Here is a 25,859-nt window from a genome sequence, read left to right on the forward strand (position 1 = left end):
TCCAAACGATTTTCCTATTAAAATTACGCTAATCCACAGACACTCGTCAATGTCACAAGGGGTCAGTAATGACCACGGGCATGTACTGCAAAAAAGCTCTCTCATGCATATCTCTGTTAATAGAGTCGTGATCAACGACCACGAAACAACCTGCACATGGGACTGACCACCTACAAGTATTTGTTTTTGGGCGCACGGCCGATCGGCCGATCGGCTGATCGGCTGATCTCGGTCTGGCCGTTACTGTGGCTGCTGTTCTTGCCATTGGTGCTGTTGGTGCTGTTTCTGTTGTTCAATTAAACTCCTTGCCAATAAATTCTATGCAGTAAGTCGTTTAATCTAAATTAAGCACCGACCACTGCCGATGGTTCGCCTCTCTATTGAACGGGCAATTTCCATCAGCAACATCATGTGTCATAAACAAGTTGCAAGGCGCCGACAACCGACGCCAATACATGATCATGGTCATGGCCAAGGTGCATTTCCATAAACGACAATCCGGCAGACAACATCAGACAACAGACAACAGTCAGCCGTAGCCGCAGCCGCAGCCGCAGTCGGAGCAACAGCAACAACAACAGTCAGAAAGGCAGGGCATAGATTCTGTGCCATGGGCAAGTGCACTCGCTTCCTGGTCTCATCGTTTTATGCCAACTCGCAAATGTTCGACTTGGACTTGGCAATCACCGCGAGCCGCAGGTGGTAAAAGGCGCTCAGTTTCTATCCGTCTGGCCCTGCATCCTGTGCCAGCAATTGAATTGCACTAATTGCATATTAAAGCTCAAATTAAAGCAAACAAATTGAATGCGCCCAAATTGAGTTACTCGAGTTACTCGAACCCGAGCCCGAGCCTGAACCCGAGCCCCAACTCCAGTTCCAGCTCCAGCTCCATTTCTAGCCGTGTGCTAATGAACGACGCGCACTGCTCCAATCTCCAATCCCAGTGTGACTTGTTGGCTTTTATTTCGCTTAATTAATTGGCAAGCCACAAAGAAAGTTGAAAAAAGACGTTCATGACAATTACAAGCCAAAAGTGCACTTCGGCAAAAAAGGAAGCTGTCAACAGAGCGCTAGGGTTGAATCAGCCTGCCTCGCCTAGCCTGAGCGGGCCCTGGCCCGGCCTGACCTGACTTGGCCACCCCCACCGCCATAGTCGTACTGGCTCCAAAAGGCAACAAGAAACCAAAGTCAAGTGTCCTTGGAGAATATGTGGCGTGCATGTTGCAATTCTTTCATTTTTTGGCAATTCTAAAAAACGAAGTAGAAGACAGTCATCCAGCTTGTTCTTTATGTCGCTTATTTTTGGGGGCATTTCCTGAAGTGGTTCAGTGGTATGTCTGTCGGGTGCGACTACCTTTGCAGCATGTTGCATGTTGCATGAAGGGTTAATTAAAACGCACAAAAGCCTGCTTATGGAATGAATATGACGAGGAAGTATGAGGGTAATTGGGTAGAGAATCTGGTAGGTTGCCTGTAGGGAATGTATTTTTTAAGCTTATTTTCTCAACTTTCACGCAAGACCCAAACAATTCAGAAAATACATACATACATACATACATTGCACGAGCATTATTAACTGTGGCTGTTCGGCTTTAGGTCGCTTACCAAAAACTTAATCAAAGCAAGGAAAGTTTTCGCTTGGTACAGAAATTTATTTAATGCTTAAAATCGTTCCCTTCCTTGGAAGATAAGTACTTACTCGTATATGTAGCAATCATATTCTTTAACATTTTAAAACTTCCGGTGCCCCGACTTTTCCATAACATAGCAAATGATAAAAACACCCAAACTTTTTAGAGCTATTTAGTGATTATTAATAATTAAATCAATACCAAACCTAAATATAAAATTTCAAATATAATTGTTTGATAAGTTGCTTACTTTTTTTGAATTCAATAAGCCTAAATCATTCCGAGCAATGCAAATATCTTACTTGCACTAAAAAGGAAACAAAAATATACAACAAATTAAAAACCTTAATTGCCAGTCTGTATGTTTTTCTTCATTTTGCTTGTTAATTCATAAAGCTGCAAAAGAAGCGAACAAGAAAATTGTATAAAATAATGTACAAGAATAAGTTGCGAATAGAGGTATAGCATACTTAAAGGCATAAAACAATCAACAATCGGTCGTCATGAAAAATGTAAAAACTCTCGAATAAAATGTACTAATACATTATTATTCTGCTTTAAAATAACATAAAATATAAATATAAAAGAGAATATAAAAAGCGAACGTAAGAAACAATTTTTGTTGGGTCTTGAAACAACGAAGAAATACTTACAAAAAACTGCGTAAAAATACCAAAATTTATCGCTGTTATCGGCAATATTTTCCATAGAGTATCATAACAGAGAATGCCAGCAATTGCGAGAAAGTTCCTTTATATAACTGGCGCCAACTGCATTCACTGCCATAAAGGCCCATACATGCAACCAATATCCAAGTTCAGAGAGGCAAAACAATTTTCCAATTTTCACATGCGAATTATGGCTGCATGGTTAGTAAGCAGATACGAAGTTTGAGTGATTGATAGCATGTTATGAGTTAACATGCTATTATTAGACCACAAGATGCTACCATCAACAACAGCCACAATCGTTAAGAAAGTCTTGCCTAGCGCCAAGTTAACCAAATGTTTACTCACGATTTCTTGCCTTACTGCGCGGCTTCATTTTTTCCCCCTTTTTTTTTTGGGTATTTGCCAAAAGTGGAAAATTGCGCAAGAGAAATTGATTTCACATGATTTACGTGCAAACGGCAACAAGCGTGTGGTTTTCACAACAAAAACAACAACTACTAATACTTCTGTTGCTGCTGCTGGTGGTCAAAATCGCAAATCAATTGGCCCAGTCAACGTCGCGTCGTCATCGTTGTGTGTTCCTGGGGAGTCGTTGTATGTTTCTGGGTCCATGTCTGGGTACGGTACGTGGAGCGCAAAGCAAATAATCATATGGCCACAACCACAGCCACTGCTTGTTAAGTGTCCAATAGATGGCGCTAGTGAATCACGCATCTATCAATGAAACTGCTAGTTGAGAGCTACTTGCTTGTAACAGTTACCAGTTAGTAGTTGCTGGCTGGTAGCTCCACAGCCCCTGTGCATTAACATAATATACAATGGTGGACAGAAGTAATTAGAGAACACAATGCTAAATCGAAAACCGCCTGTTTCTGCAAACTGAGAGAAGTAACGGTGTGTATTCAATTTTTAAGAGAGACGATATTAAAAGCTTAAGGAGAGCAAAAGATTGCTCTGACAATGTAACGCATTTCTTTTCTGCGATCATCTACGTAGCACATTGTGATTCCTCTGCTGGACAAAAGTAATTTGACATTGCTTTTCATATTCATTTTCGAGGTTTCGCCTGCGGTAAACATCACGTGGTCTAAGTTTTGACGTGATTTTTTATGTCTTTATTAATACTATAATAATCACTGCTTGATCGCATTTTTTGTTAAATTATAGGCAAAAATGTAAAATAAGTTTACTTATTAATGCAAATATTTCTTTAGAATGCCTTAGCAAATAAATCAACATACATACCTTGACAAACAATTTACATATTACCAAATAAACAAAATGAAGAATGATGATTCACTCAAAAATAAGCTAAAATCGGAAAGACCACGCAAAACAATGCAATTAAAAGACCTCATAATCCTGGGGAGATTTAATGAAAATGTGATGCTTAGAGCTAAAGAGCACCATTAATTATCAATGAGTAGGAAATCTGTCGAAAGACGGTTAAGGGGGCCGATTTTTTACTTGTATACATTTGCATTCAAAATTGTCTTCCGAGTTATATAAGTAGGATTATTTCCGCACTTGCAAAATGTCAAAGTCGCGTGTTTGGCCAGCAAATGGAGCGCTAATATGTATAACTAACTAATGTAGTATAACCCGCACACATGCAAAAGTATTCGATTTTATATTATTTAAACGCTTTTAAATTCAATTCGCGAACGCAAACGCCACAAAGTCAATGTCAACCAATGCATAAAACCCACAAATGAATGAATGCCAAATACACTATGCCTTTTAAATATTAAGCATGTATATACAAATATTGCATAATAAATAGCTTAGAGACATAATTTATGCATAACTGTTTTGTACAGTTATAGTCGCTAGCACGTTAGTGGCCACTTCGAATATGTTCGATACGTTTATTTGATCTCTTTGAATTTTCTTTGTGTTGCTAACATGTTCGTATATCTCGCCGGGTTGTTGACACATATCTCGATTCTATTACTAAAAAGAAAACACAAATAGAACTCAAATATGGCCTATCGTTCCATTTATAGTATTCTCTAGCGGCTCTTGCAAACTTGTTTCAGATTTGTGCATATCATCTAAAAAGCCGCACCCCAGACACACACTCTTAAGATGCCAGCTCTCATATTTAATTTCATACCTGTGTGTCTCCAATCATAATTATACATTAGTCATATATATCTCTAGGCGAAGAAAGTGTACTTAAGCTTTTAAAATGAGTTCTGATTCTAGGTGATTAAATTGTACATTTCAGCACCATTTCAATGCTAAGTGGCACTTCTCTTAAATAAATATGTTCGATACAAAACGAAGACTTCAACAAACTCTTTGAAATAGAATAATACACCGAGGTTCCTTTATAGCTATCATTATCAGATACTAGATAGAGACTGACTGGATATTACACTAAATTTGAAACAGCTTTAATAGAAATAATAAGTATGATTCTAAAAATATTTGTAAGCATCATTTTCTTTTTTCAAATACTGAGGAATTTTTAATGATGAGCTGTGTTCGTAATATAATTATTTGATTAAAATAATGGCAATAATTTAGAGCTGCCAACAGTTCAGAAATTTAAATTAAGCTATTTGAGTATTTATCATAACATTTAATTCTATGTGTTTTCTTTGTACTTATTTATTTATTCAAAGAATTGCTAAGAATGAGTCAAACGATATGTACAATTTATACAATTAATTGCAATTATCTTGCCGCACAAAGCCCATTTTCAATGCTTCTAAGCAACCAATATTGTTCTTGCCATGCCAGTTCCGCAATTTTATTTATAGAACCAGTTGGATCAGTCAATACACGCGCACTTCTCTACTACCAAACTATAGGAAATCGAAGCAAAATTCATAACAAACATACGTTAGTTTAGAAAAATCTAAAAAAAAAAAAAACACAACAACCCAATTCATAGATAAACAAATGATAAACGACCATCGCAACAAGACGCGACAACGGTATGGGTAACTGGTCAAACAAATGAAGACATTTGTGTTTTAAGCCAACAACACACACGCAACAACAGTAACAACAAACACTCTGTAAAAGTACATTAAGTAGTCAGACACAAAAGATGCCGAAAGTGCAACAGGCCACTTGGAAAGACAGCGCCTGACACCATTTAAAGTGACAAGATAATTAAAATTTCATAAATTGAATAGCCAGGCTGCCACCGCCGCCACTGTCGGCTACGGCAACGATGCTCGGATCGGTCGCAATGTCAATAGCTCGGCACCTAAACGGGCATGACAGTGAAAAGTGAGAGTCACTGTGAGAGAAATTATAGCAGATACAGCCGCCGATGACGATGAAAACGGCGACATGATAACGAAGCAGTTAAAAGATATGCTAAAAAATACTGGTTTTCGATGCGTCTCGCATTCAAAAACAAGAAAATGTCGGCTTGTGTAGCGCAGACTCTATGCTCTATTCCCAAAAAGTGGCCCAAGCTCGCGGAGAATGAAAATTAAAATATGATTATAATATAGACGTTCTTTATGGACCTTTAGTGAAAAGCACAATTTATTCCCATGTTTTGAAAACAATGGGCCGAAATCTTTTTTGCTTTGTAACAATTTAGATCACTTTAAATTTAAGTATCAACTTTTTCAAGCTGAATGTCACTGAAAGGAAACCAAAATGAAATTTTTAACACGTTAGTTTAGTTTGATATCGTATTAATATGCAACATCATATTTTATAGATATTTGATGCAAGCAGTAATGAGTATATATATTTACATTATTATTACAATGTAATTTGCTTTTCTTAAGAAACTTATTAGATTGATTTTAATAAAGTTTCTTTAAAAAAGATATCATCATATTGTTGCGTGTTTGAATTAAAGTGAATTTTGTATTTCCCTTTGGATAGATTTTCATCAAACAAATGTGCTAGCCCCAAAAAAAAAAAATAACTGAAATATTTATTTAAAATTAATTTAAGTGTAAGACACACGCCGGACAATTAACATTCCTGGTTATAAGAATCAAGTTCTTTCTGCTGAATGTGTTAACAACTATGGCTTTTCGCTACTCTTAGCAAGAGTATACGATAAACGATAATAATAAACAACAAACTGTCACTACAAAGACTTTGGCGTCTGCTCTAACCAGCGCGGCCTGACGCGGCGACTAGTCTGGCGTCGATCTGCTGGGCTGGGAGGCACTTGGCATGCGCATGCGCTACCGTTTTCTTGGTCAGTTGTATTTTAGCCATTAACACGTACGGTGCTGCCCTCGTCTGCGCCATAGTCAGTGCGCGTGAAGTGTAAAAATAAAAAATAAAATTTAAAACACAAACATAAATCGCATATAGAAACTAAAAGTAAATTAAAGTTTTTTAACACACTTTCGAGTTGTTTGGAAAAGCGAAAGTTTTTTGTGGACTGGGCTTATTAACCGTTTATTGCAACCCATAAACACAAGCCGCAAACCTAAAAACAAATATACAAAAAATCATATTCCGTGAACAAATAAAACACGCAAAATCGCAAGACACACACAATCAGCAACCTTCAAAATGCCAGGGGCCAGTTCACATCCACGTCTGTTCTTCTATTTGCTCTGCGCTGCCTCACTCTTGGCCGTTTCCAAATCGGATGCCGGTAGTACAAAGAACTCATATTTTATGTCGTATTTCTACTATCTACTTGTCAATTTTATCAATCCCTTTGCAATGCCTCTTTTCTACCGCTTTGTAAATATTTGCCTAAAGTAGAAAAGGCACATTGTACTCCCGATAAACCTACGATTTTACTCTATAACTTTACTTTAGTTTACTTAGAATAACGTACTGTGTAAATAAGTATGTATATGTGTTGCTTAGTGTGTGGAAATCAGTCGATATAATATAATGTTTGTATAAATATTTAGTTTACGAATTTTCGTTTATTTCCAATGTTTTAGTTATCGTGTATATATGTATATTGGAATACTCGTATGCCTTAGCAGTACACACTCTCGTATGTATTTGTTCCCTGTGTTAAACACTCAATTCTTTATTAGTACATAAATATAGCGCAATTGTGATAACTTAATGAGGCACTGTGTTAATTTTATTTTACAATAAAATATGTATATACCAGTTTCAATTTCTTGGTGTGTTTTACTTGCCGTTTTAATTTATTAAAGGTGTATGCTGTATGATTTAAGAACTCTTAATTATAATTTAAATAATAAAATGTGTTATTCCAAGGACGAGCTCAACTCTAATAAGATAAACATATATTAAAACATACAGCGAGCTTTGAGAATTTGGTTGTGGTTTTTGTAATACTAGCTAATAATACTAAAATACTTGAATCTTCTTCAATATTATAATATCAATTTATAAATCGTTGCTGCTGGAAGTTTAATACTTTTTATGCGGCGTCTGTAGAAATATCCAAATTTGGAATTAATCGCATATTTAGGCTTAGAAATTGTAGCTCAGTATCTGGATAATTGGATATTGCAAGCTACCGCATTTTTGAAATATACTTAAAGTTGGCAACTTTTTGTAAGCTATAATTATTCTACGGAAACAGAGGGATGTCTATAATGAAGTAACATACAAGTATTACACAACTAAGCTCCATATTCAGGGCCATATGTACGAAGAAGGCCTTACAGATTTTTACAAAGACTCCATGTACAATTTAACAACATATTGTACAATTTCTTACTAAAACGTGCACAGGTCATAATAGATTACAACAAAAAACGTGACAACAAACCAATGTCTGTTGCTGCCACTTGCATACAAACATACTCACATACTTGTATATGTATATGTACCTTGCATATATGTATATACTTGTATGTGGTATGCACATATGTGTCTGTGCCTAAGTAAAACCTCCGAAAACAAAGCAAAAAAATTAAAACTAAGTCACATGCACACATTAATGAACAACACACGTTCTTTGCGTACTTGACTAGTTCGAAGTTTATTTTTGGGACATATTTTTGTTAGCGCATAATAGTCGTAACATATATGTTATTTATATATTATTTACACTGATCTTGAAATATTCTAAAAAGTCCCCACATTCGGAACAGGTCGAGCGCAAAAACCAAAGCTGCACACCAGAATATTAATGAGTTTGGTCTGCAAAAAGTTAACGGCGTTTTGAGTAAAGCAAGGGGCAACCCAAGAGCTCTCCGATATACGTATTACCAGTTTTCTGCTGTAATCACTACCTGCCTCTCAAGCATTTTTTCATGTTGTCTGCTGTTACCTACAACAGTCTGCCTTGGCTCTCTCGGCCATGATCTTGACCATTGAGCGAGCTGCTGCTTCTTCGCTCCGTCGCCTTTAGCTGCTCTCATTGACATCAAAATAGTTGTAGACGTCGGCGGGCTATACTTTGGGAGTAGTCAAGGTTAAAAGTTGAAACTGTTAGCTGCTCCGCTCGATGATTGTATCGGAGCCGTAGCTACTCGTACGTCAGCTACTCTTAGGCGGAACTATTTAATATGCGGAAGTCCACTTGAGATGATTAAGCAAAAAACTCGTTGGTTCGTTGGCTGGTTGGTTGGTTGATTTAAAATTGTTGTTGCTCTCGATTTGTATTTTGTTTGGTTTTTTTTTTTTTGCAAAGAACTTGAGCCACTAATCTCGATTTTATGAAGAAGCTTCGCGAAAAAGTTTGTCAAAAATGTAGAATCAAGGTAACTTCTCTGATTAGTTAATGTAATCGAACTCACCAAATAAGTGTTATACTTGTATATCAAATTTACATTATATTTCAAACTTAATACAAATATTCGAATTGTTTTGGACGGCCATATGGCGCAATTTCCTTTTCAGTGAGTTATTGGGATTTATGTTTTTGATTCTAGACAGATTCCTTGCCACTAAACCAGCCTAAGCCTTCACCACCTCTATTCAATTTTAATACACTTCCTTCAACAGTATTATAAATTACACTAACACGCTCCTGCAATTTGTGTGTGTAGTGCTGGAGGGAAATGTTTTCGCTAATAAATTTGTTTAGGATTAGGGTAGGACCTAAGGTCTAGGAGAGTCTAGATAACAGGTTTGGAGAATGTGGACTCAACATTCTCCGAAATCCAGGCGTTCATCCAGACTACGGCTATAACGATTCGTCTCGTCATGTTGATTAAGAATCTACTCTATGGGTTCGGAGATGCTTCCTTCTCCTTATTACTTACTTTACGCAAAATGAGTTAAATATGAGTTATTTATTAATATTACTATATGTACTCAGTACATACGAGACTTGAACAAATATTTTTTGAAAATATCGCTTGCAATTACAATTTTAAAGCTTTGAGCGACCAGCAAATGTATCTTAAGCAAATATTTAATTGCTACTAATTTCTGGGTATAGTGAACTTTTAAAAGCGATTTGAACTCACAATTGTATATATGTATCCATGCGGCTTCCTCAAAAGGCAGCAAACCAATCAGTCACACATCATTGCATTGCTTTTAAACACCGATTATATAGTGCCAGTGCAGCAGCCCAAGGACGATCTGGCCTACGAAGCAGCAGTCCAATTGGGGGCATTTAATCATCGTCTTAACCTGCTAGCACACGAGGAAGAAGCCCGACAGCTTGCTCTACCAAATATAACTATAAATAACATAGTCAATCGTATACCTTGCTCCTGTGACACGGGCCTATGCAAATGCTGTGCAGGTAGGTATATAGAGTATAGGCAAATCGTTCTGTCAATTGCTAATTTGTGTCTTGATTCTACAGGATTTCTGGCCGTCATTGGCATGAACAGCTGCACCGAAGTGGCCTACCGGCCTGATGAATTCTCATTTGAGTTGCGCATGCGCGTCAATAATAATATTTGGTTCCGACGCAAGGTCTCGGGTCAGAATCCACCGCCCTTCTGCTTCCGCCCTCCTCGTTTCAACTTTGCCCGCGCTTGCATCCAGTTCCATGACATCTGGTTTGTGGGTCGCAATATGCATGTCTGCATGTACATGTCGGGCCAATTCCAGGGCTTCGAGCTATTCGAACGGTAAGTGTGTGAAAATGCAGGCTATTTCTTCAAATTATCTTCTATTTTTTAGAAACTTTGATTGCCTGCTGTTTGGCGAGCGGGGCGTGAAGATTGTGCCACCAGAGCAGGGCTATCCGGTACGGCCTAATGATGTGGAGATTGACGATGGAGACGACGATATCGAGGACTATGATGAGAATGTGGTGCGCAAACGCCACATTAGTGTAGCCTAGAAACTTTCGCGTAGTAGAAATTAAGCTAATTATCTAAGCTATTTATTGTTATGCTTGTATCCCCTCCACGAATCCATTGTTTATTTATTAAAGCACGCCAGACTCTTTACAAATTTTCCATTCATGCCCAGAACACTTGCCTGCCTAATCACTTGAAAGGAAGCGCCATCACAAACGCCTAAAGTGGCGACCTGTTGCCTTTGAGTTCCATGTGTGAAAACTGCAAAGTGACGTGCCAGCGTGTGATGTGGCGTGAAATGGGAATATGAATATGCCACAACCCCCACCGCCATTGCATGCAACAGCCGGAGCCATGCATTCAAGTGCAAAATAAAAGGCACAAAGGGCTGCAAATATTTTCTAAAGGATAATGCAACGGCAGCAAGCAACATAGCCAGCTACACTGCAAGCTGCAATGCATGTGCAACGGAGTTGTCGGGCCTCGAACCAGTCGATGGACTATGCATATGAGCTAGATCACATAATGATTTGTTTATTCTTAATATAGCAACTATCGTATACTAGCAATGTTACTTCATTAAGTTAGTTGAGCGTTCAAAAGCATTTCAAACTGTTCAAGCAAATACATACAATTTGGAAAAGGACCAAGAACTGTGCAACTCAGCCATAAGAACTAGAACGCACATCACTAATGTGCAACTGCAGCGTGGGAAGTGCTTGGGATGGGTGATGAGGCCTGCATAGAGGCTGGCTGGCAGGCATTTGAATGCATATGCACAAACACTCTCGTAGATGTAGGCGTCGACTTTGCTGCACTCGGTTGACTCGCAGTTGACTGTAATAAAGGACCCTGCGATGTGGCGGTTGCTCCTGAATTCATGGCTGGAGTGCAGGTCGAGGCTAGAGTATATTTCGCACTTCAAAACCGAGCATGAGGCAAATTGAGGCGCCGTGGATTCAAGTGCATTATGTCAGGTCGGTGGGTTGGGCAGAGTCGAGTGCGCCAACTGCAGGTGGCATGTAAATGAAAAGATACGTGAGAGGTAAATACATGTGTGTGCGTGTGTGTGTTGATAAAGATAAAGATGCACTTGTTCACACAGTGTACCTTTTAGGTCTCTTATGATGCTCATAATGTTAAGAGCTGATTATGCCAATGGTGTAAGCTCTAATGGGAATTAGCCAGTCTATCACTGTAATGGTTGACAGGCGACAAACTACAACTAAGAATAGACAACATTTTAATTAATAGCCACAACAGACTGCACGATAATTGACAATAGTTTAATTAGAGACAACAAGCAAATTATTTCGAATGTCAAATTCATGACACGCTTGTAAAATTATGTCGATTAGGGTGCAGATTGTCTGACCTTGATTTAAGACTTTGCTTAGTGAGGCAATAAATTTGTTGTAAAATGTAAACAATAAATATTAAATCACTTTTTTTTAGTATGGCTGCATTTATATAAAATGTGTGATATTTAAAAACATTATTCTGTTTTAAAATTATGCTTAAAACTTTTGTTGTGGAAATTTAGTTTTTCTGTGGATACAAATAAAGTAAAGTTAGCCATGACACGTCCCAAATCTATTATGGTTTCAATTCGCAATTTAATCGTATGAAATGCTAACAAGAGACCAATATTTTCGTCACTTGTACAAAAAAAGGAATTACAATCCTTATAAATCCTATCATATCTAGAACTCTAAGCTTTCTTAAAAACCCATTTCATTTTTATACCCTGTACTAGTTTAGTGGCAATGTATGGAACACAAAGAAGTAGGCGTGGCAGACCCCTTAAAGTATATATATTCTTGACCACTATAAAGAGACGGGTCATTAAAGCTATGTCCGACCGCCTATCGTATGTGGTCAACATTTTTGATTTCATTCAATTATTACAATTTTTTTGTTTGAGTGCTTACAGCTTATTTTAGAATTGGCACACTCCAGGCCTCCTTTCGTGTTGAAACTTGTGCCATATTTACTTGATGTAATTATACAGCTTTACAATACCAAGCCGTCATTACTTATTCATTAAGCTAAGCAAATTTCAAAAACAATTTTTCGAAACACACCAAAGTTTCGAAACAAACAGCTTGTATGCAAAGACTTACACGTTCACACATTCATGATATTAGTTGCCTCAGATCAGTGTCAACTGTGAAATGTTCAAATAAATGATTCTAAAACTGCCCATTAGGCTATTCAAAAAAGATTAAAAACGCTTAAGTGCTAAACGCACTGACCCCTGGACTTAACAGCTTCATGTACGACGCAAAAGGTGTGAAAAAACCTGATCGTAAAACCCAAATACCTCATTTAAAATTCAAATTTTGGAGGCGCATAAATAAAATGCATTTAGCGGCAGTAATTGATTTGTTTACACAACACACACAAACACACACACGCCCCTAGACCAATGACCAGACACGACAACTGACCACAGAGCTCGCTGACCAGCGGCAATAAATGGACAATGGACAACGGACAACGGACAAGCAAACAAACAAACAGGGGGAAAGTCGCACTTTAACTAGGGAGAGACAGATTGAGAGGCCAACAGACAGACTGGACAGGACAGGACAGGAGGCAGGATGGTAAACTGACCAGCACTGACCGGTGCGACGAACCCTCCTCATTCCTATTGTTGTTGTTGTTATGCGAAGCAACAGATTGCACATACAAATCACTTCAATTACGGTCAGTTGATACGATTTGAAATGATACTTTTTTCCTATACCTTCGACTGACGCGTGTTCCCTTAGGTCAATCATGTTATTTCCGGTTTCATGTGCAAGGAAAAAATGAATATTGAAGTGTCATGGGCAAGTGGATAGATGCGTGCCAAAAAGTGCCCGCGGGAATATTCCACACATAAAAAGCAGACTGGCTTACATAACAGAAATTAACATGAGAGCGTAATTGAGTGAGGGTCAGTCAGGACCTGTGGCATGTCCACGTGTGTGAACAGGGGTTGGGATAAGTTGCTAGCTGTGAATACTAAAAGTATACAGGCATAAAGATGTTTCCTTTAAAGTATATCAGTTTTCTTTTTCTCCGTCCCACCAACATTACGAAAACGAACAATTTCAAAACTACCCTAAAAAGTAATTAAAAGCCATGGATGACATGTTTTGACTCTTGTCTCTTTGTATCTCTCCGTTGCGAATGGTAATCAAAGAAGAAAATACAAAATGTAAAAAGTCTAAGAGCACACAAGCAAAGCATATACTAAGCTACTTGCGTACATAGACGGGGACAGTTCCTTGGGGCATAATTTCTTATACATTTAGGCATTTTTCTTTCAGACATTGTGGATTGAAGGAAATGTACACGAAAAGGAAATTTTCATTAATTAAGTGCTCGAGAGAGAAGGATACAGGATGAAAAACTTGAATCGATTTTTTTAAGTCGATATATCATATCACATCAACTTTGAGCTGTAAAACCAACGCCAATCGTTACCGGTAATTACCAGATACAACAACATCAAACACGGTAGCTTATTTTGATCCAACAAAATCTGCTTATACCAAAAATATTTTAAAATCATGTTTCATATGCTTTCTATAACTGTGTACAAATGTGAGCCGAAAATTGGTTATTTCGATAGGGACAAATCTTATCAAAAACTAGTCGGTTACAGCTGTGTCAAATTCCCTTTTCAATTCTTTATTGCTAAGATATGTACATATAGTATGTATAATTGAGATTTGTGAACATCTGTCCGAAATTATTCAACGAATTTTCTGTAAAATATTAAATTATTGCAGAAAAAGTTGAAGAAGGCTTTCTATACACAGTCTAAGTCTACAGTTTTATGAATGACATAAAATACTCAAAGAGTGTCGGCGGAAAGAGCTTCAAGGAACATTAATGAACAAGGACTGATGAGCAGCCGGAGGGATAAGTATATCAAAGAGTTTTTGGCACCAAAATCGTTGATGGACATCTAAAGACGTTACTGATGTTATTGACATTTCGAATAGTTTAGTCAACAGCATTTAAATAGAACTCGGAATCTTCAAATCTCGTTTGATTGCACTTATTCGTGATCAATTTGCTAAAAACAAGACGCAAGTCATTCCACCACAACAGTTGAACCCTGATTTACTATAACTACATATGATACATGAGCTTGTTATAGCTAGTAAAAAAATTTAAAAGACTCCGAAGAGGATACAGATTTGACTCGATTGAGGAAATCCAAGCCGTATCAGAGAAGGTACTGAAGGCCATTTTAGTAAATAATCTTTCGGACAGAGTCGAGAATTGGAAAAGCGTTATCATATGATTTCAATGAGCAAATAAAGATTTTGAGAGTTATGATTTTTGTACGTACTATAAGTGGGGGCCTGGCATAGCTCGACGAGCTAGCACGAATTTCGTTCCTTGTGTTACCTACTTGGTTAGGATAACGGATAAAATTTAATGATAGTCCAGCCTATGAAAAATTTTAAATGAAGAATAATGACTCGAAAAAATGTAACTATTTATAACTTTAGGTTTACAAACTTCAAAATCAAAAAAACATGACTCTGTTTCACTTTTCAGAGAAGTAAATACATTAAGTGCAAACTGTTAGGCTTATTTAAATATTTATGAGCATGAGCAAATATCAGGCTCACTCCTTATGTCGCCTGGCATGCCAAAATATTGAAAAATGTATTAATAAAAAACGTCGCAATATTCCAATGGCGTGCATGTGAAGGAGTGGCGCCAACCCCAGATATCCATTGTGACGCAATTTGTTTTTGAAGAAATTGGAACAATTTCTCATAAGATATCTGTGACGCGAAATCTGTGCACAGAATACACACATACACACACATACACGAGATTCGAGCAAATCGAAAGGATATATTCTTCCGTACATGCACACGTACGCGCACACACCAACACACCAATACGCACAATGGCACACTCACACACACAGAGCGGCAGCTTATGTACGACAGCGGATTTTTCATGCGTGATGTGCGTGGAAATTTCCCCTTTTCGTCTATATACATGCGTATATTGTATGCGTATGTACATATGTATGTATGTATAGTAGCTGGAGTAAATGCTGAAGTAAATATCGGCAGACAATTGTGTGCATGTATTCATATTGGAGGCACACACTCTCTCGCACACACCCTTGCCTACTTTTTCGGGGTGGCATTCGCGAAAGGGTTAAAAATCTGTGCCTACGCGCTGCGAAATGCGTATAACATGCGTGAGTGCGTGCCTATGTGTGCGTGTGTGTGTGTCTATGTATTCGTGCAAATGATAACAGCGTTGCCAGCTTGTTAGAAAAGACACTCAAGCAACGAACAACGATAACAATAACAACAACAACAAAGGGAAAGGGAAGGGGCACAATGGAAGACAAACAAAGTCATTTACATAACTAACGAAGTGGGTGAACAAAGCTGAACATCGAGGACGTGGGTTGAAGCCGCGTCCAAGAGATGGCGCGTGTTGGTGCTTTGTGGCAATGGCGAACGCGACCGGTGCGCCAACGGGCGTCTTAAATTTTATGTGTCAATTTTTATATTTTTGTCATCTTATCAGACACAGGAGCGGGAATCGAGAGCCGAAAAGAGAGCGGCAGCAGTGGCAGAGTGGCAGAGGCAGTGGGAGCTGGTCATTACGCATTCATGTTGGCAAGTTAAGCCTTTCTTTCATGCCTACTGCTGCTCTTCTGCTGCTGCCCCATTGTGTGACGCCTCATTTTGTTGGCGCTGTTGTCCATTGAAGTGGCAATTTCAGTCTTTTCATAATGAATATGATAGCCTTTATGCGCGGTGCGTTCTTATCAACATGACGACACCAGGGAGCAATTGCAGTCATGATTAAGCTCAGCGCATAAATGTTGGCCAACAAACTAGGCGCATTAAATTTTAGCACTGCATAGTTTAACCCTCTGTTGGCCATTCGCCACAGCTGACGCCTGGTAATCTGCCTATTCAATTGCGTCTCAAATATTCAAAAACACCAACAAAAAAAGGGAAAGCATCTTTGCATAATTTAGCATATTCAGGGGGCGCCTCTCCCGTGTTGTGCAATTGTTCCAAAGGTGGCAGCATGAAATGCTTTTCATATGCAAATTAATTCCTTCGCATTGAGTTCGTGTTTTTTAAAATTGACAGCCAGTGAAAAAATATAGGAACATACTCGTAATTTTTCGCATTTAATGATTTATCACGTTTCACATTTTAGGGTTCTCTTTGATTTTTTCGTGTGTGCTCAAAGAGGGTTTGCTATAAAAGCCGCCGGCTGTTGAAAAATGCATCGCAATCGACAGTGAGCAGTGGCATTGGAATTGTAGGAACTCTTGTCAATTACAGAGCAAAAATTTAACACAATATTATCTTACGGCCAAAAATTGGACTTGGAAAAAATACCAATGCAAAACCAAAGGAATAAAAAACATATAGGAATTCACAGTTTGGCCAAATTCGGCTAGATCAGAGAGTCAGCAATGTTGTGCTTACAAGAGAGATATGTATGAGATATGTATGTATTTGAACATACAGGGTCAATATATAAAGTCGTCCACTTTTAATAAAATGCAATTTTGCTTTAAAGAGTATAATACCAAAAACATTACTGAAGAAATCTATATACTTTGTTAGAATTTGTTTTGTTTTTTTTACGATTATGTCAAATGACTTTTTAGAAATAAATTTGCAGAGTTGTGGTCACTTTTTTAGCAGCTTTTGGAAAAATTAGTGGTACAAAGCATCGCACCCGTTTAGACTTGCGAGATAAATTATTAATTGTCATTTGGAAGGTTTATCTCAAAGGAGAATTTCCAAAAAACCTTAAAAACCTAGAAAAACAATGCGATCAATAATAAATAATTATAAAATGACGGCTTGATAAAAGACAAAGGCGGAAAAGGTTCGAAAGAAAAACCTTCTTCCACAACCAAATAGTGGATTTTGCGGCAAACTAAAAAGAATCGCCAAACAATTGCCGTGGAAATTGAAAAAAAAAAAAAGTTGGTTAAGATTTCAATGCTAATGCCACAGGATAAACCATACACAAATTCTTACATAAAGAACATTTTTGTGACCGAATCCCACGTAAGGAACCGTACATCGAGAAGAACAAACTTATAGGTCTAAACTTCGCCAAAGAGACATTAATATAAATATATGACAATTTTCAAAGAAATTTAAAATATGAAACATACAGGATCGCTAAAATAGAAAAGTCTTTATGCTATCTATATGCTCCTTAAAAATGTAACGCAAAATTGTTTTTCGTTGCATGTGGACGATTCGATATGTTGACCTCTGTATATAAACCAATTGAAAACAATTATTGAATTTTGAACAAAAAGTACTAAGACAAAGCAGTTTTCACAAAAAGTGCAGTATTGGTATTCTCGGTATCATGGATTTCAATGTATCTTAAATCCTAATTTAAGATATGTATATTTTCAAATAATTGAACATGATCCTGCATGTTACATTTTTCTAACCACTTCTTGTCCAGAAATAATGCTGCTCAACTACTGCCTTTGTTTGTCAAAGCTACTCCATTGAAAGAAATTTTTTTGGAATGCTGCTTAATTTTAATGAAAAATATAAAGTAGAACTTAAATACATTTTTGGCCAAAACAACCTTAATCTTGCCCATATTACATTTAGCATTCTATCATAAAAACTTAATTATATATTACGCAATCGTTGGTGCCGACATCGTATACCGTTGCATGAGAAATCCAGGGAAGCAAGTGAATGGAGCAAATTCTAGCCTAAAGCTGACAATAATGGCAAACCAAATAGGCCTGGTGGACCGAGATTTAAGTTAATACTGTGACGACCTCCAGCAGCTCCGGCGCCTCCACCTGCGCCTGCTCCACCGGCTGAAATACCAATACTTAATCCAGTACCACCATGGCCCAGGCCCAGTAAACTTAAACCAGTGTTAATCAGAGTTCCAAAAAGGGAGTTTCCGAATAGGTTGCCTAATCCGCCACCAATACCACCACCACCAATACCACCACCACCACCAATGCCTCCACCACCACCAATGCCTCCACCACCACCAACGCCACCACCAATGCCTCCACCACCGCCAACTCCACCGCCAACTCCACCGCCAAGTCCACCGCCAACTCCACCGCCAAGTCCACCGCCAAGTCCACCGCCTAGTCCACCACCACCTGCCCCACCGATACCACCGGTTAAAAGACCTCCTCCAGAGCCTCCTAACCCTCCAGCTCCTCCAATCCCGCCGAATGGAGGTCTTAACCCAACAGAAACACCCGTTCCACCTCCCACACCATTAACTCCAACGGAAACTCCTCCCAGCCCATCTAGTCCGCCCAATCCTGGATATGCTGTAACTCCTCCTATCCCCCCTATCCCACCTATTCCGCCTATCCCTCCTAACCCGTCTCCAATACCGCCTATAAGGTCGCCACCGTTGATGCCAATACCCAAGCCAAGTCCATTGCCTGGACCTAACAAATGCGGATTTCTTATTATGGCCAAAATATTCCCTTGGTTCCTTTGACGAAGTAGCCAAGGAATCTGGTAACTGTTTATGACGTTTGCATGGATGGCCGCATTCGCAGCTGCCGCGGCTGCCGCCGCATTTGCCTCCGCAATCGCCACCGCCTGCGCATGTGCATCGTCCTGATTTCCAGCATTCTCGCCAAGCAGGGATTTTACAGCTCGAACAGGAGCAAGCTTCAGTCGTGCTACGCCACTTACGAAGTTGCGGATATCCTCCGTTCCGTGAACTGACTTGTTCAGCACAGCCAGTGTTAACAAAGGAAACTGGAAGGGGTATTCTCGTAAAACGCAGCAAGAATTATGAGTCCAGATTAAGCTCACCAGTATTTTCGCCATGGATAGATCAACGTGGGCTGTAAGGCAATGTTTACTGCACAACTGACACTGCAATAGAAGCACCTTGGCGATTTTATAGAATCCGCCCACTAGAATCAAACTCATTTGAATTTATATTTAAAATATGCAAAAACAAATTAACCCACCTCAAAATGTTTTGTTTAAATGCTGTGCACTTGCCTGACACTTAGTGGAACTAATTCGTAAATGCGGTTCGCCCCACAGTTCGACTCAGCAGTTTACCATTCAACGACAATTTGTTTGATGTATGTAGCTTTGTGGACAATCACAGAAGCAGAGAGATTCTGGTGTTTCTGTTTGGTACGATATTATAGTAACATATTCGTATTGAAGGAAACATGATCAGTGAGGCGAGATGAACCTTGTACTTGTATGTTCGTTATAGGCGATGTTTGCCGTAAATGTTCAGTACTTATTCCAGCAGTCTTGAAAAGGTGTTGTTATAAAACTTTTATTGGTACATTTCTGTAAGATGACTTTCAAAGATTTCCCACATTTCGGTAATCGCAAGGCAGAGTGACATCGACATCTCGTTTCATTCGAAGGCAGTCCATTTATATGTAAGAGTATACTACTTAGTTTAAATTTCTGTAACCCAGAAAAGAAAAAGGTGCTATTAGTTTTGTGTAAAATATAATCAATCTGTATATTAAGTTATGTGTGTATATATCCATACATATTGCAGAGATTAGGATCAATTTAAGAATAAAATGAAAGTTAATGCATATTTATTTATTAACAATGGGTGAACATATCAATTCTTATTATATCAGAAATGGTGAAAAACAATTTACATGTTTATTGCCATTTTTTTATTTTGGAAGATTCCAAGAGAAATGCTTAAATACAACTGATAATACACAATATCAGAAATATAACTTCGAGCCTCCCATTGTTAATAATGCGAATAATATGTTAATAATAAGGACCAACTGAACCATTTAACGTCATCGAAACTTATTTTTTACATATTTTCAATAGTTCTGATTTTATTGACTGAAATGGTTTTACCCCTCAAACTTTAAAATTTGGAAATCCAAACGAGGACTAATGCCCAAAAAGGTACAATTAAAACTATTTGTTTTAACTAATATTTAATACTTTATGAATTTATATACCCTAATTTATGCAATATTGCCGACATTTAGATATTCTAGAGTTTCTCAACCATGATAAGCGTCAGTAATAGCACTTTGTACTCAAAACAAACCATATATCACATGTGGCACTGCCTAAAGTCAACTTTTGAGTTATGAACTTAAAATCAACAATAATTCTTCATTTTCAATACGGTTTGGCAAGCACTGCAAAAACAAGACAAAGCCCTGCCATTAATGGAGAATGCTTGTAAAACGGAAGCGGAAACAAACGGAAACAAACAAGGCTTCAGCCAAGCATATATAAAATATAGTATGCCTTAGGTATTGACATGGGAGCTGGAGCAATGGGAGGAAGCCTGTTACGAGTACATTTGATTTATAAATACTTGACACAAAATTTATGGGACGTAAAAAAATATGGCGTCTAAAATTACAGATGAATTGCCATGTCACATTACCCAGATGTGCTGCTACCACCACCCTCAGGAAATACACAAAAATGTGTAGCTAAGATATTTTCCTAAATGTGCATATGAGTTTTTCCCGCGTGGTTCATAGTTAGAGGGTGGCACAGAGTGGAAGGGTTGGGCTGGGTTCACCCACAAGAGGGTTAACTTTTCCAAGCGCCATCTTGGAAAAGAAATGTTTACAGCACATTGTGTGCGGGAGTTTACAAAAAAAAAAACAAAAAAAAATGGGCAATTTCAAACACTTTACGCCACTTGCAGGGCCCATCCTCGTCCCCATCCCCCTGTCTACTATGAATAACCCATAGGCACACAGGCGACCCCACTGCACACTCAATTTTAACGCACTTCACTCACAACACAAAATTATTTTCCGTTACTTCTTGCTCTTCCATTTTATTGTTCAGAAATTTATACGCGCATTTTAAAAATTAACGACCTTTGACTGATTCGCCTTGATACTCAGACTTGGCCAATAGTGTGAGGCGTCGGGCATATACTCGCAAGTATGTGTAGTATATGTGCATGTGTGCCTTGGCAACGAGAATAATGCACGATAGCTTGGCACTTTACAAGTATATGACGAAGCCGTTAAATGAAGAATTTAAACATATTTTTTATTTTCAAGTAATTTCTCTGCCATTTGCCATTTTACTGTGCACACTTAAGAATATCGTCTGGCAAGGTATGTAAAAAGTTAATGACGTCTATTGAGCTGCACAATGACATCAATAAATATTTTTATTTTACAAATATTTTAAAATGTATTTATGAACATGACAGACTGAATCATTCTCCAGCCAACTATGAAGACAAATTCTAACAGCGAGGGCTCTTTCGCCACACAATTCATTATTTTGAATATTACTGTACTTAATAAAACAAATTAAATCCAATTTTTGTAAACTACACAAATTTTACTTTCTGAACTAAGTATTTAGACAAGCTTCTGCAGCTCTTCATTAGAAAAATTCAAAAACTTGTGCAATAGTTTTTAATAATCGAATTTGAATCTGAATCCAGGTATATCTTATTTTATTTTAAAATGAGAAACTATAACTATAATATATATGTATACATGTATATAATATATATTTATTAAATAGCAAGTTGTAATATTAAACAGTGACTAAATAAATTACCTGAAAGGTTTGTGCAAAGTGAAAAATGTGACAGGCCAAGGGAGGCGTGGCAGACCCCACAAAGTATATATTCTTGATCAGCATGACAACTTGAGATACCTAATACGTGTACGCTTTGTAAGCACCTAATTAAGAATCACTGACCCGTTGGGCGAAATTTATTAGCCAGTCCGGCAAGCTATGCCCCTACTTACAGCAGTGGTGATCAGTGATTCTGCCCGATGTAGCTGAAAATAGAAGATTTTAGTGAGGGGAGAGAGAGCTCACTTGCGATTAAAAAGTAAACAGTATTATAGCGCATAACACTCGAAAAAGATTATGCATGGCGTAATCACTAGTGCATCTGTTAAGTAGAAGAGGCAGAAAGTTCCTTATTGGCCTGGAAGGAACAGAAAAATTGATACGATCTAAAAGCATAGAGGAATCAGCATCTCCGACTATCAATTTGTGGAGGAACAGAACACCAATAGCTGTACTACGGTGAGCTAAAGAAGGTAGGTTAATAAGGAGAAGTATGCTGGAGTAGGATGGTAATCACAGATTAGGATCCCAGTTAAAACCTAGAAAAGTAAAAAAAACAAATTGTTTCTAGACCAACTCCATGCGATCCGGATGCAATTTATACTGAGGATACCAAGCACATGAGCAGTATTCTAGCACTGGCCGTACTAGAGAACTGTAAAGTAGCTTGGTGTATAGGGGTCGTAAAATACTCTGGACCATCGATTATTAAAAACAAGAGAGAACGCTACAGTCGAGCAAGCCCGACAGTGTAATACCCTGTACCCAGGTAAACTTCCGTCACTGAGTTATATGCGCCCAAAGCAGCAACAAAAAGAGGAAGAAGAAGAGCGAACTTGTTGCTGCAGTTTGTGGGGGTTGTACTGGCGAGAATTTGTTTTGCTAATAACTTTTCTTAGAATTGACAGAATTAAATAAAATTTAAACAACAGTAGATAATTATATATAAATTATGTGTGCAAAGTTTGGTTTAGGTAGCATTTGAAATGTGGACGCTATTGACGAAATTCTGTAGCGGGGGAAGGGGGGGAAAATTCCAAAAAATAAAATAAACTCGTCCTTTCTCGGACCTAGGAGAATCTGGATGCCAACTTTAGTTATTCTAGCTTTTATAGTTTCCGAGATCCTTGCGTTCATCCAGACGGACGGACAGGCGGACGGACAGACGGACGGACGTACATGTCTAGATCGATTTCTCTCGTCATGCTGATTCAGAATATATATACTTTATGGGGTCGGAGATGCTTCCTTCTGCATGTTACATACTTCGCACAAACCTAATATAACCTTTTTACCCTACGGGTACAGGGTATAAAAATTAGCTTCACATCATCGGCATACATTAGTATACGGGAGTGCAGCAGGATAGACGGAAGGTCATTCATAAATAGAGTGGGGCCAAGATGACTACCTTGAGGTTCCCCTGGAGTTACGAGAACAGGTTTAGAAATATTCGACCTGAGTAGTACCTTTTGTGTCCTATTTTTATACCCTGTATGTAACATGCAGAAGGAAGCATCTCCGACCCCATAAATAATATGTATTCTGAATCAACATGGATGAACGCAAGGATCTCAAAAACTATAAAAGCTGTAATAACCAAGGTTGGTATCCAGATTCTCCTAGGTCCGAGAAAGGACGAGTTTATTATTTTTTTATTTTAATTTGCTAGGAATGCATCATTTCTGAAAGATGTAAATTCTAGCACATTACATTGTTGGCCGAAGTTTAAATGCATGCTGAGCAGGGGAGATTACAGACTAACAATATTGCTGTAAAGAGGAAGTAATTATTTTTTCAAATAATTTAGGAATGGCAGATAGTTGGAAATGTATGACTTACAACCTTTTTCGTGGAGTGGTATAATAAACGATTCTTTCCAAAAAGCAGGAAAGATTTCGTTCTAAGGGACAGATTAAAAAGCTTAAGCAACGGCTTGCAGAGGGAAGTACTATACTCTTTGACCACACAACTAAGAATGTTGTCCCGCACACATAATATACTCATGTACATTTAATGTTCAGAGTATAAAGAGCGTAGAGTGCATTCTAATATGTACATAATAGTAATTTTATTATTACTAGACATTTAGTAGAACTAAATGAAATGAACTTTTTATAACATTTGATGTCGTGCATCGCTTTAAAATCAATATCTGATACCAAATTGTCAAGAGTGGAGAAGGAAAATATTTAAAAGCGCTTTAGCATTTTAAAGGCTACTTCATAGACATACCCATCGGGGGGAGACTAAAAACAGATCGAAATGAACTAAAGTAAATAAAATTCCTTTTCCTTTTTTTCAAGTAGCAACCTTATATGCGAATGCCGCTGTTTGACAGTTTGAGGGAGTTTCTTTTTCTTTTTTCTGATGTTTATACAGAAGTCCAGGCATTGGAGGGTTGACAAGCCCTAAGATACGTAACTTTCGTTGCGACTCCAAGTCAGAGTTCAGAGACAGCCCTCTGTGTGCTGAAAAGTTTTCGACTGAAGTGAAAGAGCGCGCTTCTTGCACTTCAAAAGTGTTGCTGGAGCAACATTTTAAAGCATCCTCTAGTGCATCTAAAAAGACAAAATAGTACTCGTAGACTGGGAAGGGCTTCGATAAACATGAACACCTTTTCAATAACTTTTTGGCGCCCCGTCAACGTTGCTGCCGTGGACATTCAAATGTGTTTTATTGATGCCTGCTCCTCGCAGCACCGGATGTGTTGTCCTTTAGATTTTTCTTTCTAATATCCGCCGGTGATAAGTTGAATTATTGACAAACGGCCGCGACAGCTCTCTTGGTCGCAGTCCATCGGTGTCCCTTGGCCGGCAACGTCAGCCACGTCCTCTTTAATGTGGCCGCGTTTTATTTTCCGTTCGTTGGCCGCTGATTTGATTTTGGCCCGAGGGGATGTTTTCTCTGGAGCTTCGTGAGGGGATGGCTGGGCTCGGCTGGGCTGGGCTCCGTGGGATGCGGTTGCCATGCCAGCCGCTTCAAAGCGGCGTTGATACTATTTTGGTAAAAGAAATTATCTGATAATATTATTTCTTGCTGCTGCTGACTTCAACTGACTTTTTATGGGTCGCCCTGCAAGGGGGTTGACATAGTTCGCATGGCATTTTTTATCTATGCAAATAAAATTTTATTTACTTTTATTTAAGGTTTTTTTGTAGTAAATAAGATGGGAATATTTCAATTTTAGATATTCGAACATTACCAATGCGGATATATTGCATATATGTATATATTTTTATGCAATTTTGAACGTTATTAAATGACCACAGTATAGTTACTGAGAAAAGGTAGCTAATCATTAGTCACTGAATTGAAGGCTGGAAACTTAATTTAATTTTTTAGTTAAAATGCAGAAATTTCTTTAAAAGACGAAAAGCCCATATAAATCTTTATATTTGAAAAAAAAAATTAATTTTTAAGATTAATTGTATTATTATTTATATATATTTGTATTTATATTTTAAAATATTTTATTGGGGTGATATTAAAATTGAACAAACTTTTAATTTATTAAATCTATAATTTATGAATAGTTGATCGATTAATAATGATTAATAATTTCAGTTACTTTAGAGAGAGTTCATATTGATAAAAAAAAAGACAGATTAAAGCAGATAAGTTTATTTTAGTTGAAGAAAAAATCTACAACATTTTATTAGTATTTTACTTTTCACGGAGAAATTCGGTCACTGAATATGTATCCGCATTAGAAAGAAAGTAGAATGTGAAATAATAAATTTTTTTCAGTTTTAGCAACAAGGATATATGCATAAAGTTCGAAGTCCTTGCCGCCATGCA

General features: G+C 37.9%; 1 protein-coding gene across 1 annotated transcript; it reads left to right on the forward strand.

Moving 5' to 3' along the window:
• Positions 1–6,811: 6,811 nt before the first annotated feature.
• LOC115624905 lies at positions 6,812–10,487 on the forward strand. The gene is made up of 4 exons (XM_030519754.1): positions 6,812–6,896; positions 9,747–9,938; positions 10,002–10,272; positions 10,325–10,487. The coding sequence occupies exons 1-4, from the start codon at positions 6,812–6,814 to the stop codon at positions 10,485–10,487; spliced, it is 711 nt and encodes a 236-aa protein (XP_030375614.1).
• The last annotated feature ends 15,372 nt before the right edge of the window (positions 10,488–25,859 follow it).

This window comes from Scaptodrosophila lebanonensis, unplaced genomic scaffold (assembly GCF_003285725.1).
Source record: "Scaptodrosophila lebanonensis strain 11010-0011.00,11010-0021.00 unplaced genomic scaffold, SlebRS2 tig00000061-arrow-pilon, whole genome shotgun sequence".
Lineage (NCBI taxonomy): Eukaryota > Metazoa > Arthropoda > Insecta > Diptera > Drosophilidae > Scaptodrosophila > Scaptodrosophila lebanonensis.

Excerpts from the sequence above, each read along its gene's own strand:
- LOC115624905 (XM_030519754.1), top strand. The coding sequence starts at position 6,812 with ATGCCAGGGGCCAGTTCACATCCACGTCTGTTCTTCTATTTGCTCTGC. Across the intron at positions 9,939-10,001 it reads CCTATGCAAATGCTGTGCAG|GATTTCTGGCCGTCATTGGC; the intron begins GTAGGTATATAG and ends TTGATTCTACAG. Across the intron at positions 10,273-10,324 it reads GGCTTCGAGCTATTCGAACG|AAACTTTGATTGCCTGCTGT; the intron begins GTAAGTGTGTGA and ends TCTATTTTTTAG.